This window comes from Pseudorasbora parva, chromosome 1 (genome assembly GCF_024679245.1).
Source record: "Pseudorasbora parva isolate DD20220531a chromosome 1, ASM2467924v1, whole genome shotgun sequence".
NCBI lineage: Eukaryota > Metazoa > Chordata > Actinopteri > Cypriniformes > Gobionidae > Pseudorasbora > Pseudorasbora parva.
In genome coordinates this window covers 6,638,437-6,653,487 of record NC_090172.1, presented here as the reverse complement: position 1 = coordinate 6,653,487, position 15,051 = coordinate 6,638,437, and the positions used below count along the sequence as shown (strand labels likewise).

Sequence of the window (15,051 nt, the reverse complement as noted above, 5' to 3'; positions counted from 1 at the left end):
TTTTAAAAAAAACAACCTCAAAGGCGCCCTGGCACTCAAACTGTGGAAGAAGTTTGTTAGCATATCCTCAAACCTTATTCAATGATTAATGAGCAGTATGTAGAGCTTCCAGATGTGATTCATATCAAAACTTTAATGTTTCAAATAAATGTTTTGTGTCTGTGTGTGTGAAGTGAGGAAATCTAAATGTGTAAAATGCAGCATACAGTTATTTAAAAGAGTGTCCTACGCATTCACTATTAACTATGAGTTTTGCCTCAATAAACTCCTAATTTCTACTTATTAATGGTTATTGCGGTAGTTGTAAAGTTTAGGTATTGGGTAGGATTAAGAAATGTAGAATATGCTTACGCAGAATAAGGCATTAATATGTGCTTTATAAGTACTAATAAACAGCAAATGTCCTAGTAATATTCATGCTAATAAGCAACTAGTTAATAGCAAGAATTATACCCTATAGTAAAGTGTTACCATTATTATTATTATTAGCAGCCTCATAGCACAGCCCTAGCAACCCCTCAGAATACTCTTGCATCCACTGTTAACATCTTAGCAACTACCCAGAAAACTCTAACAATTGCCTAGCAACACCCTAGCAACTGTCTTACAACCACATAGTGGCATGTTTTGCCTCGGCAAGGACCAATCACATTTATTCAGAAAACATCTGATTATTATTATTATAAATATTACACTTTATATATACACGAGTTGCACGGCTGAGTCATTCTTTATGTGCTCTATTATTTATGTGTCTTTTTCCCTTTATTTTCAAAGTGCACAACACCCTATTGCTTTATAAATAAGTTTAGAAGCATTAAACTGTGCCCTCTGTCTTCTCTTGTTTTGAAACAAAGTGTATTTTCATGGTCTGCTGCATGGAGATAGTGTCTCGTGACATGAGATATAGACGTTTATCTTACTGAAAGTTTCAATTGCCTGTCCTTGTAACCTTCCACAGTAGATTACAAATGTAAAGTGAGTATTTGCTGCTCTCACAAGCTAAATCTGTAGGATGGTTTTATTCATAAGTGCGGTCTGTCTTTGCAGAATGTATACTACACCAGCACTCAGCAGTTATCCGTGGGCACCTTGAGCCCCACCATTGACGATGATGACAACAAGTGCCTGGTGGATGTGAACGGCCGGCCACGGCTCATTGAGTGCAGCTACGCTGTGGCTAAACGCATGAAGCTCCACTGGCATTTTACTCAGGTAATACAAACCTGCTGCACCATCTGTGTTCTCACAACAGGTTCTCACTCCTGGGATAAAAACTTCAAAACTGTATTCAATTTTGATATCAGGAAACAACCACCTGCTTATAATTGACCTTACGAAAGATGAATGAGTGACACGCCAAATAGTCAATTATATCGCTGTGTGGAGAAAAGTTTCCATTCAGTATTTTGTCTGTCAAGCCAGAATCCTGCACATGGGTGGGTACCCACCGCTAATATTTGATGTAGCGGCTGGAATGATATTTATGTTGTCATTTGCTAGCCTGACGTGGTCATACTCAATTCTAGTCAGAATATGAGTCTGAAACTGCTCCATTGGGCTGTGATTATGGGGCGTGTTTAAACTAAACCAGGAAAGACATCAATTGGATAGACCTACAACCAATCAGAGCAACGGAGCGACGTATTGTCAAATGTCAACAGAGCTCAACTACACTGTGTTGCCAAGTCCGTGTTTTTTTCTGCGGGTTGTTTTCTGTCTGCGGGTTTAATATGTGATATATAGACCCATGAGTACGAATTTTAGCAGGTAACCATGCCAAAATAACACACATTTTACCCCACAAACACCATTTTTTCCCAGAGAAGCTATTGTTTAGGGCTAATAGTTGGCGGGTTTTGTTGTAAAAACTTAGAAACCCTGTCTGCACACACACTGGAATAAACAATGTTTGCCGGTGTTGTAAAAAAAAATTAAAAATTTAATGATACACAGAGTACTTACCCAACATGATCATCATTTCTGAGAGAAATAGTGAAGGTGAATGCATATATGAACAAGCTCTCCGTTTAGGATTCGAGTAAATATAATCCAAGCCCCTTTGATGGCGTGCATGATTACGTTACTGTTGATCATCTGTCCGTCATCGTCTAAAGCCCGCCCTGATGATTTCATTGGTCCGAACAGTTTCTGTTCGGAGATAATTGCTCATCTATGGATCGAGGCCAGACTGAACTGACCGACCTAAAAATGTTGTGGGCGGGGCTAAGTTCGGCTGGCATTCAGGCTAGTTGTTTGCGGCACGGGTCGAGAATCAATAGGTGCGGGTGGACTGTTGGTCCAATAGCCCAAACTTTTTTCACTCAATTCAGTATACGCTGATAGGCAGCTGTTTTCAAAGAGTAATTCAGATACGGAGTTAAATTAGTGCTTCTGTCGTTAATGAGTCAGGTGTTCTGTTAAAGGGATAGTTCACCCAAAAATGAAAAGGTTATGTTTATCTGCTTACCCCCAGTGCATCCAACATGTAGGTGTGTCTGTTTCTTCAGTAGGACACAAATGAAGATTTGTAACTTCAACCGTTGCTGTCTGCCAGTCATAATGCATGTGAATGGGTAACAAATCTATGAGAGTAAAAGAAAACAACATGCACTAAAACCCTGCTGCTCCTGACAACACATTGATGTCTTATGACACGAACCGATCGGTTTCTGTGAGAAACCCAACCGTATTTATGTAAAAAAAAAATTACCTCATATCCAGACAAATCTTATCTAGTATTCGTCTAGACTTCCGCTGGAGAAGGTCAAACTGGTGTGATCACACACACACATATATATATATATATATATATATATATATATATATATATATATATATATATATATATATATATATATATATATATATATATATATATATATATATATATATATATATATATATATATTCCTCATTAGTGCCTGCGCGGATCGGCCTAATGAGGAATCTAAATAATATATATCTATCTTCTGTTGGGTTTCTCACAGAAACTGATCGGTTCGTGTCTTAAGACATCAATGTGTCGTCACGAGCAGCAGGGTTTTTGTGCATGTTGTCTAAGCATGTTTTTCTTTTACTCTTATAGATTTGTTACGGTCCAAACACATCTTCAAACCTTTTTTAAGAAGTGTCGTTCTTTGTTAGCAGGGAAGTAGCAGGAAATTTACGGGGAACTGTTGCCACTCTGCCGTCATTATATTATGCCCGCCCACCGACTCTATACACGGTGTGATTGGCCTGACCAGAGTTTGGTTTTACCAGCTCGCACACATACGATTACAGGTTGCTAGATTACATTTGCTGCCGCAAGGGTGCGACTAGATTTCTAGGCTAAATGTTTTCTCCATAAAAAATAAATACATAAAAAGACTGTTAAAAAAATAAGCTTGTGCGTTTGGACCATTTTCATTAACACTAGATGCAATTTAGGTGATTGAATGGAGTTTTTATGGCTGCGTGCTTTAAAGACAGAAAAACTGAGCAATAAATTTGGCTGATTTCCTCAATACATTTTAATTTACAATGAACATCTGAACTAAATACACTATGGGTTCATCGAAGATATTTTCTTTTTAACTGTCCAACATTCCAGTTTTAATGTTGCTGTTTGAGGCTGTTGTTTCTGTACTTCTGCTCCACTGATATGTCATGTTTTGTCAGGGACATTGCAGTGCTTGTTTGTGAAGTGGAAAGTGACTGCCATGATGAAAGCTGATGTTGATATGGTTCATGTTTTAGTCATCCAGCCAAAAAAAGAAAATGCTAACAAAACAACACTTCAGTCGAGCAGAGCCTCTTTGGAAGACAGCGGATTAAAATATTAACCACTGGAAACAAATTAATATTGCTGAATTCAACTTTTAAAATAATATTTTGATGTCCTTTGCATCACAACCTGTACATTCCTCAACTCCTTTCAAGTGTAAAGCTCGAGTGCAATATCAACTCTATTATTTTCCTAAATCCTATGATTTCATGGCAGTTCACGTTCATATGATGTAAATAAGCCGTGACGGTAATAGTAGACATTTGCTATTGCATCTGATTTGCTCTTTGGTTGCTGGATGAGGACATAGTTGTGTTTTCAAACTCTCCCATACAAACTGCACATCAAGCTAAAGGGCTCTTCTGAGATCCAGAGACAAAATGCTTTCATATTTTATAATATGGCAGATGCTAGTTTCACAACTAAATGTAATTCTCTAGGAATTCTCTAAGAACTATGGCACTTTAATGTGTCAATTTTGTGATTAATTATAAAAAAGAATTGCTAATTAATCACCCCCTGTCCTGTATGTAAATATTCAAAAACACAACACTTATGGCATGAGATGCTAAAAAAAACTATGAGTTGTGTTGCAATTGTCAAAGATCTGCATGTGTAAATAGACTAGTAACTGACTATAATCCAGTGATGCGGACTTAAGATAATAATACAGTATATTCTATTATTTTTATTATATTTTATTGACATCTCCATTCTTTGTAAAAACTGAAAAATGCTACATTTGCATGCATTATACAGAGATAGAAGCAGGGTTATTATTTTGTTATTTGAAATAAATCTGAAATAAAATCAAAGATAAATATTAAATGAAAATTTGAAATGTTGCCTAGAAAACTAACTGCAATAAAATTGAATTTTTTTGAAAAAGTTAGAAAACGTCTCAGTTACGTATGTAAACCTCGTTCCCTGACGAAGAGAACTGAGACGTACGTCGAACGTGACCGACTGAAAGGGAACTAACTGAAATCTGGATATAAAAACCTGTGGAAAAAATTGGGGGGAAAAAACGTAAATAGTACACATTAAAATGATGCACATGACATGATTAAAAATTAAGCTAAAAGAATGATAACAAATTAAACCAACTTATTAATACAAGCTGTAATAGTACATAAATAAGACTAAAATAACGCTGCTAAGAAGGCAACAAGGCACATCTGAATCTGAAGCTACCAAAAGATAAAAATCAACAAGAAAAAAAAAAGTGTTCTAGTCGATAAATATTTGCTCCGTTATCTCTAAAGCTCATCTGAGTTTGTTCTAGATCATTAGACGTGTTGTTATGGTGCATTGGAAGCCTGTCTGAGTGCTGTTTACTTAAGAGGTACTTTCATACGGATGCTGTCTGTTTATTCAGTCTGACAACACAGAGATGCAGCAATGCATTGTAAGTTTAAGCAGTTAAACTGAAGCTTTCAATATTAGTGGCTCAACTGTCTGGGTCCACAGTAATGTATGTTGTGGCTAGTGCCATTTACACTTTTTACAAAAAGTCTCTGTGTTTTACAGTTTTAATATAACTTTTAAAAAGCCATTTTCTTTAATAACAAAGGGGGGGGGACTAGAAATTAAACATGAGATGGATTACTTTTAATAATACTGATTTTACTAGCTTGTATATGAGATGCATAAGTGCATGAGTGTCTTTTTATTGGAATTGTGTTTGTTCTTTATAGGACAGATGATGATATTACTCATTGAAATGTGTGTCAGTTACTCTCGTTAATTAGTTTTTAGTCTTATCGCTTGCCGTATGTGACTTCTTTCTCCAATTATGAAATATCTCAGCTGCCTTTTGTGCTTATGTATGTATCTCACATTAGCTATGGCTGAAGGCAACGCTCCAGTCTAATCTCAGCCTCACGCTCGTGCACACATTATCACTGATATAGACGAGATCAGTATAAAATTCCAAAGTTGGTTGACTTATTATTCCAGATGTAAAGTACAAGGCCATTCGCATTACAGCCAACTGACCAATTCTTTATAGTGAATTGATTAGTAGGTCTGGAAACAGGCCAGGTTCTGGGATTGTGAGAGATCATTCATGTCGACATCAGCCAGTGATGCGCAACAGTTCAAGCGATGGTTTGATTTAGCATTGCCCTTCATATTTACCCTGTGCCCACAGCTGGATGCACAGCGCCACGTTAGATTTCCCATGCTTGGATGAATCGCTTTAAAGACTTTGGAAACCTGTAACCTTTAACACACTTCTAATGCACCATTATGAGTGAGCCATTTGTGCCTCAGGCAGCTTTAGCAGATGTACAAAGACACTCGCCACATGCCTGTGACAAATTTGTGTGAAATTGAGATGAAATTATGAACTCTTTCTAGAGAACAAACAAGGGAGTATTTTCAATGAGCAAAAACAATACATAAATTAACTTGCTTTGTTCTTATTTCATCAGTTTCAAAGAACACTTTGGCTAAGACTGTTATTTAGGCTCATTGCATTTGTCAAAAAATGTGAACGTTTACTTTTTAAAAACAATGATGTAACCCTTAGATGGTGAAATAACCGTCAGAAATAATCCTTAATGATGAAATAACCCTCATTTCCTCAAAAAGTTTGATGATTCAAGCTTAAAGTTGAGGATGGTTCTTTGAAATCAATGACTTTCGAAACTTTCAGCTGCTCAACAACTGTCATCAGAATCAATAAACTGACAACGAGTGACGCTACTTATTATGTCCGAGGCTTCTTGATAAGTTTTATGAATTATTCTGAGTCTTTCAATGTTTTAATCAAACTTTAAAGACTGCAATGTAAGAAGACAGCCTCATGAGTTACACTGAAGTGTTGAGCTTCACAAAATAGAAAGTGGCTGTAAGAAAATTCTACCATAAGGGCAATACTTTAAAAAGTTCCAATCAATGTTACGAAGCTGTATTACACACTTCAAATAGAAAATTTCCTGTTAATTTACTCACCTCCATCTCATCCACGATGTTAATCTGTTTCTTTTTTCAGTCGAAAAGAAATTAAGTTTTTGGAGGAAAAATAATGGACAATGTCAACCAACAGGTTGAAGATCCATATCAATGCAGTTTCAAAAGGCTTCGAAGGGCTTCAGAGGCTCGGCACGATCCTAGACGAGGAATAGGGTGTTATCTAGCTAAATCATATGATTTAGCTAGATAACACCCTATAATTCGTAAATTAACAGGAAATTTTCTATTTGAAGTGTGTAATACAGTTTTACTAACATTGATTGGAACTTTTTAAAGTATTGCCCTTATGGTGGAATTTTCTTACAATCAATCAACTCAATCAATAAACTTTATTTATATAGCGCTTTTACAATCACGATTGTGTCAAAGCAGCTTCACAGTGTCAAACAGGATAATATTGCGACAAAATTAGATTTGGCTGTACAGTCGTACTGGAGAAAACAGTGATGTTATCAGCTTATTTTAATTTATCATATAGCGACAATGTTGGCAGATCAGTATTATAGTTTATAGAATTAAATAAGACCTAATTCATATATTTTATTTGTATAATAAGTTGAATAACTTTAATCATATTTTTAGTGTCCCCAACTGAGCAAGCCAAGCCAAAGGCGACAGTGGCAAGGAACCAAAACTCCATCGGGGCATGATGGAGAAAAATAAACCTTGGGAGAAACCAGACTCAGTCGGGGTGCCAGTTCTCCTCTGGCCTATTAACACACCGTGTAAGATTATTATTCTGGCAACCTTACAGGTCGGAAATCATATTAGATCGGATTATTCAAAATTTTCAGGGTATCACGGAAGAGACAGATTTATTTAGGATGGGGCGTCAATTACACAAGAGTATGAATACATGAAAGATCGGAATTATTGCGCCGAAGATTATTACAGCCACTTTCTATTTTGTGAAGCTCAACACTTCAGTGTAACTCATGAAGCTGTCTTCTTACATTGCAGTCTTTAAAGTTTGATTAAAACATTGCAAGACTCAGAATAATTAATAAAACTTATCAAGACGCCTCGGACATAATAAGTAGCGTCACTCGTTGTCAGTTTATTGATTCTGATGACAGTTGGTGAGCAGCAATATATATATATATATATATATATATATATATATATATATATATATATATATATATATATATATATATATATATATATATATACTGTATATACCACTGGAAAGTGACAAAACAGTGCATCCGGAAAGTATTGACAGCACTTCACTTTTTGCACATTTTGTTATGTTACAGCCTTATTCCAAAATTGATAAAATGCAAACAGTGCCCCATAATGACAATGTGAAGGAAGTTTGTTTAAAATCTTTGCAAATGTATTAAAAAAAAATAAAAAAGGTAAAAACCACATGTACATTAGTATCCTTTGCCATGTCCCTCAAAATGGAGCTCCGATTCATTCTGCTTCAACTAATCATCCTTGAGATGTTTCTACATCTTGATTGGAGTCAATCTGAGGTAAATTCAGTTGATTGGACATGAGTTGGAAAGTCACACACCTTTCTTAATAAGGTCCCACAGTTACTAGTGCTTGTCAGAGCACAAACCAAGATGTACTTCCAGACAGGATTGTTTCGAGGCACAGATCTGGGAAAGGGTACAGAAACATTTCTGCAGCATTGAAGGTCCCAATGAGCACCCAGTGTGGCCTCCGTGATCTGTACATGGACGAAGTTTGAAACCACCTTCCTAGACCATCCCTACATTAAAGCATGATGGTGGCAGCATCATGGTGTGGGGATGTTTTTCAGCTGCAGGAACTGGGAAACTAGTCAGGATAAAGGGATTTGTGCAGCAATGTACAGATACATCATTGATAAAAATCTGCTCCAGAGCACTCTGGACCTCAGACTGGGGTAAAGATTTATCATCCAACAGGACAACGAAAGAAAGTCCTTGAGGCCCAGCTAGAGCCCAGACTTGAACCGATTGAATATCTCTGAAGAAATCAGAAAATGGCCGGGCACGATGCTCCCCATCCAACCTGATGGAGCTTGAGAGTTCCTGCAAAGAAGAATGGGAAAAACTTCCCTTAAATAGGTGTGCCATACAAAATAAGGTCTAGTGTCATTCTCAAAAAGACTCAAGGCTGTAACTGGGGCCAAAGATGCTTCAACAAAGTATCGCACAAAGGCTGTGAATACTTATGTACATGTGTTTTTTTATACATTTGCAAAGATTTCAAACAAATTTCTTTCATGTTGTCATTATGGGCTATTGTTTGTAAAATTTAGGAGGAAAAAAATTGAATAAGGCAGTAACATATCAAAATGTGGAAAAAGTGAAGTGCTGTGAATACTTTCTGGATACACTTTAGGTGGAAGTTATTATTTCTTCAACTGTAGAAAGAAACACATGAACATCTTGGATGAGATGGAGGTGAGTAATTGAACAGAACATTTTCATTTTGAAGTGAACTAATCCTTTAATGCATGGCGAGGAGCTTGTTTGAGTGGTCAACAGCTCTCCAAGGATCACAGCTTGAGAATTGCAGAAAATTGTTAAATCTTGGGGTCAGAAAGTCTAAAACAAAACCCATCAAACTGCACCTACACCACCACAAGTTTTTTGGGAGTGTTTCACAGGGATAAAATAGCAGACACTATTGACCTATTAAACTGTAATACTTGTAGCTTTATGTCTTGTTGTTCTCATAAAGAGACAGCACATGATATGCTTCAGATAACCCTTCTTAAAGAAAGTGTTAGTGAATGTAAGCCTCTACCTGAAGACCTCCTGACCACAGTCGTGTCAAACTCCTTGAGCCCTTCTCAAAGAGCTAGAGGGAGTCTGTGGTACTGAGACCGCATAAACCCGGGTCTGAAGGCCACAGGCGTTCTTTTCTGTGAAAAGCGGGTTAAAATGAAGGCTGGCCGAGGAAAAAAAATCAGCCACCCTATCTCAGTCCTGCAGTCCAATCCTCCCCGGCTTGAGATCAGTGCGGACGCTTCCCTTTAGCTCTTAGCCTGCTCTCTCATGTCTAAGCCTGCAGCGCTGCTGTTCCCTCACAGATACACCAGCTGTGACACTATCTAGCCCTTTTCAGAAGAGAAGATGAAAGATGAATATGAATTTGATGTGCCTGGTATTTCTGAAGTTTGACCCAAACTTTCAACCTACTCGTGTTGTTCTCTTCATGAGCCAATTTCACAAAACCTGTCAAGATTGTGACATGCTGAATTTCATCACAAAATCAAAGTTATTATTAGGGTTACACGTTATTTTAAGGTGTCAGTGTTACAGTGTACTTATATATTTAAGTACTGGCTAATAATAATTAGCTACGTGTACTTACTATAGGGTAGTTATAGTAACTACTAACTACTATACTTACATTATGTATTAATAATGTATAATATCAGCAGAATCTAAAATGGAATTTTAAAGATCAACTGGAAGTTAAGAGATGTGCAAATGTTATGAATCCTTTGGGAACCTAAAAAATGTAAGTCATTGAATTAATAGGTTGATTTTTTTGTATCTAATCATTGGCAAATATGTTCAATGTCATCAAATGTATTTAATGCATTTACCTAAATATCCTGGGTAACACTTTCTTTCACACTGTCCATTACATTATAGTAATTACAGTTACTAGATATTAACTTGGAACTGATGCTGAACCTACACCTAAACCTAACCTTAACCTATATTTGCCTTATATTAACCAGTACTTTCTTAGGTAGTGTAAAAGAGTTCAACCCCAAACCCTAATCCCACCATAACCCCATAGTAAGTGCATGTTACTTAATATTACTTGGTACTTAAAGGTGCCATGTGTAAAAATTGAGGTCCAAAAAATGACCACACATCAAAAGAATGAGAAGAAATAAAGGCGATGATGTCATAAAAAAAAGTCAAGTTATAGTGCTGCAGAGATATCAAACTTAATTAGCAGTAGCATTACTAGCCCCGGCCCGTCAGGTGTCGTAATACCAGTCTCGGCCATGGGAGGCGGTATGCGGGCAACATAACCACCAGCCAACCTGGCGTACCTGAACCTGATGTCAATCGTGTGGAAAGTACAGCCCACTACTTCATTTCAGTTCAGGGAAGAGAGTGGACGGATGGCCGAAGCCCTTGGCCCCTTAAATGTATCTGATATGATAAAAATAGCTGTTTTTACCTGACCGGAAAAAGCGGAAGTGCGGGCACCCAGCGACTGTGTTCAGTCCCGTCACAATAAAAGTCCCAGTACTCGCGAGCCGTTAAGAATAGGCGCCCTCCAGTGGACGAAAAGTTGCATAGTGCACCTTTAAATTAATAATTATACTGTAAAATAAAGTGTGACCAAAGCCTGTAATTGAATCATCAATATCCACTGGACATTCATTTAAATTGTCAAAAGCCAGCCTCAGTCATTACACCACAGGCTTGATATAAATGATATCACATGCATTGGCTCATGCGTGTCTTGTGTGACCAAATGCAAGGATCCAACTTTTGACAAAGTGACATTCAAATAATTTTGCTGCTGTTTACACCTAGTATTAAGATGCATTTTGGTTGATCTGATCACAGGTAGACAGCGCTAAATACAGTTGTAAATGGGTCTAAAACTGTTGAGCTTGTTCACTTTTTCAGACAGAGGTTCATTACTTCAGGCGAAAGTAGAGAACACATTCAACTGGATTGCTTTCATGGTGTAGTCGCTCATGTGGTCGAATGTGTTCGAACAGCCACAATAGACCGTCTTCTCTCCATCTACTGACCTAATGCATAAACATCAAGTGAAGCGCCCTAGCCAGACGGGATTTAAACTTTGTTTGCTGGAGACCCAAGTTTGGTTTGAAGTTGAAAAACGTACCAAGCACAATGTTCTCTGACCATTCCTGATTTCTAGCACACACTCACAGTGTTCGCTGCGGTCTTGCAGCTGCCAGAACAGAACTAAAAGCTGATTCTCACTGTATGTTTTTTTTATTTTCTGTGGTCTCTGTCACATTCATATGTAAAATGCGTGAGCATTAGTTTGTTCATTAGATTGAAATATGTGAAAGAGCCCATGCATTTACCCGCCCATAGACCCTCCCTGAAGAAATCAGGAAAGAAGTGGTAGAACATGGAATGGGAATGTGTCTCCCTCATCTACTTATGATCTGATCAAACACATCTGAATACCAGGAGCTATGGGCCTATAATTGAGATGTGACTACGATGATGCAAGCTCAAGGGACGATATTCAACTTTAATTTCTCTTAAAAATCTGTTCTGCAAGTTGTAAATGTATCTGTTTTTGTACATCTGAGAATTGGTTTGGTTTAGGCCGTAGATTAAGGGCTCAAAAATATCGACATAATTGTAAAACTTGCCTATAGAAATACATTTATGCTAAAGGTAGGTCTGTAAATGATATCACTGTCCAAATGTTACGTTTCAGCATCTCCCCAAACATGCAAAGATGTATGTTGTGTACATGTTATGTATGAATGACTACATTTTATTATGAGATCACACTGTAATAGCAGATGAGATTTTTTCTGATCATGAAGTGTGAAGGGGAATTTTGAGGGAAGACAGATGAAGCCCTGACAGCTCCATTTATACAGGAACATGCCTGGGCACAGCCGAGGGAGTCTGTAATGAAATTTATCTGTTTTCTTTCTCCTTTCTTCAGGGAGGCTCCATCCAGAATACAAAGTCAAAGCGATGTCTTGAACTCGTGGAGAACAATGACAATGAGTTTGGATATCAGCTGACCCTCCAAAAATGCACTGGCCAGAACTGGACCATCACCAATATGTTGCCTGGTAGCACTTTATGATGGTACTGTCGAGACTGAAGAATATGTGGAACTGCATCAAGAAATTATGAAAAAGCTTAAGCACCTGATGTCTCTATGTGACTTTGACATCATATGATAAATGTTAAACATTTTTCTTAGCTACTGTACTTGTGCATATTGATAAGCCACATTTGGCCGATATTGCATTGTGCATAATGAGGTTCTACACTGTACTGGGATTTATTTTGTGCAAGGTATACTTGGTTTTGTCTTGACTTGAAGGTTGTATTGGCTCCAATGCAAACATTGAAGCCATAATTGCTACTATGTAGCAAAGCTTTGGCAACGTTCTTGCTGTATTTCTTTCTAGTGTCTCAGGTTTGTAGGTTGAGATTATTTTGAAATAACTCTGTACATTTTTGGGACATGCCAATATGTTGGAACATATTTAGATTCAATCAACTGTTTTATATCTACATGTACAGTAAATATCCTCAGTATTTATAAAGAATGGCAGTAAAAAGAACAAATGCTATGACAAATTGCGAGTTGTGTTGCTCTAAGTTTATCTACACAAGACCTTGTACCATCCTTCCTGCAAGCGGAGACACAGCTGTAGTTGTCATGACAGGTTAGGTAATTCCTCGCAGTGTCAGTGTTTGGTTCAGCAGATGTGCTCTCTCTAGAGTTCTCACTGTTTGTTCCTTCAGCTATATGGCATACGCTTGTTGCGTTCACCGGTACATTCCTTCGAGATCACACAGTATTTTATTGCATTGGTTCGTTCACCAAAAAAATGAAAATTCTGTCATTAGTTATCATTGTCGTTCCAAATCCGCATGACCTTCGTTCATCTTCGGAACACCAATTAAGTTATAATTTTTTTATGAAGAGAGCTCTCTTGGCTCTCTTCTTACTAAATCTTACTATTTTAACAATGTCTTTACTACCTTTAATGTTATTATAACTTCCAAGGCCCAGAAAGGTAGTAAAGACATTGTTCAAATAGTCCATGTGAGTACAGTGGTTCAACCTTAAAGGGTTAGTTCACCCAAAAATGATAATCCTGTCATTAATTACTCACCCTCATGTCGTTCCAAACCTCATCTTCGGAACACAAATTAAGATATTTATTATTTATTTAACATTTTCAAGGCCCAGAAAGGTAAAAACCTCATTAAAATAGTCCATGTGACTCCATCGGTTCAACCTTAATTTAAAGCTACACTGTGTGATATTTTCCCCCTTCTAGCGGTGTAAAGGTATATGACCATCCAGTGAATAATAGTTTCTGTTCCTCTCAATTCTGATTTCGTTTTAACTCCTACGGTGGCCGATTTAGTCCAAGATTAACATGGCAATCCCCCTCTTCACATTCGATACAGTGCCATCGAGTGTTAAAACGTGAAAGGCGAAGCTTGAATTTACGGGTATGTCCCTCTTTGGCTAATGTACTTTCAAGATGGAGGGCCAACATAGCGAACGGCATTCGAACCCCTCACCCGTATGTATTTTCAATGGCATATTATAAACGTACGAGAATACTTTATTACGTGAAAGAAGTCAATATACATTAATTAGCACATATATCTGTGAAAGAACTAAGTGTTTTTAGCTAAGAATAAACTAAAAAAAGCTACACAGTGTGGCTTTAATGAAGCAATGAGAATACTTTTTGTGCGCAAAAACAAATAAAAATAAGGACTTTATTCAACAAATCCGCTCTAGTCTGTGCCATTCTCTTACGCAGTTTATGTTGTTTATAATATAGTGCTCTCGAGAGCTACGTGAGCACCACGATCAATGTGCGGGAGCTGCAGCGTCAACAGAGTAGGAGACTGGAACAGGACAGAATGAAAAAATCCTTATTTTTGTTTGTTTTTTTCACAAGGTTGAACCACTGTAGTCACATGGACCTTGAAGGTGTTAATCAAATTGCTGTTTATAGGGGGGTCAGAGCTCTCAGATTACATCAGAAATATCTTCATTTGTGTTTCGAAGATGAATGAAGGGCTCGGAACGACATGAGGGTGAGGAATTAATGACAGATTTTTCATTTTTGGGGGAAATGAAATTAATGTTATGAAGCAATGTCAATACTTTTTGTGGGGGGGGGGGGGGGGGGGCGACTTTATTCATATTTCTTCTCTACCATGTCTCCTATGCTGTTTCCGTAGTAAATACAGACCATCCGGCTCACCTTTGGCTGACGATGTTTACATGAGCACAACGACGCATGCATGTGATGCTGATGCATGAGCCGGCCAATCAGTGGCCAATACTGAGCTGGTATTCTGACTTAAAACCTGGAAGTGCTGCACAGTTTACTACATGTTTAAAGCACACAAAGTATTCTCGTCACTTCATAACATTAAGGTTGAACCGCTGGAGTCACAATGGACTCTTTTAACAATGTCTTTACTATCTTTCTGGGACTTGAAAGTGGTAATAACGTTGCTGTCTTGGGGGGGAGGGGGGGATTACAGAGAGCTCATAGATTACATCAAAAATATCTTAATTTGTGTTCCGAATATAAACAAAGGTCTTATGGGTTT

General features: G+C 37.6%; 1 protein-coding gene across 1 annotated transcript in view; it reads left to right on the top strand.

The window, feature by feature from the left end:
- Window positions 1-13,041, top strand: part of galnt18b (UDP-N-acetyl-alpha-D-galactosamine:polypeptide N-acetylgalactosaminyltransferase 18b) — a 170,122-nt gene extending 157,081 nt beyond the window's left edge. The window contains exons 10-11 of the mRNA XM_067412995.1: window positions 1,051-1,215; window positions 12,389-13,041. Coding sequence (XP_067269096.1) covers window positions 1,051-1,215; window positions 12,389-12,535 — 312 coding nt within the window. The 3' untranslated portion in view covers window positions 12,536-13,041. The remainder of the gene's footprint in view (window positions 1-1,050; window positions 1,216-12,388) is intronic.
- Window positions 13,042-15,051: the final 2,010 nt, after the last annotated feature.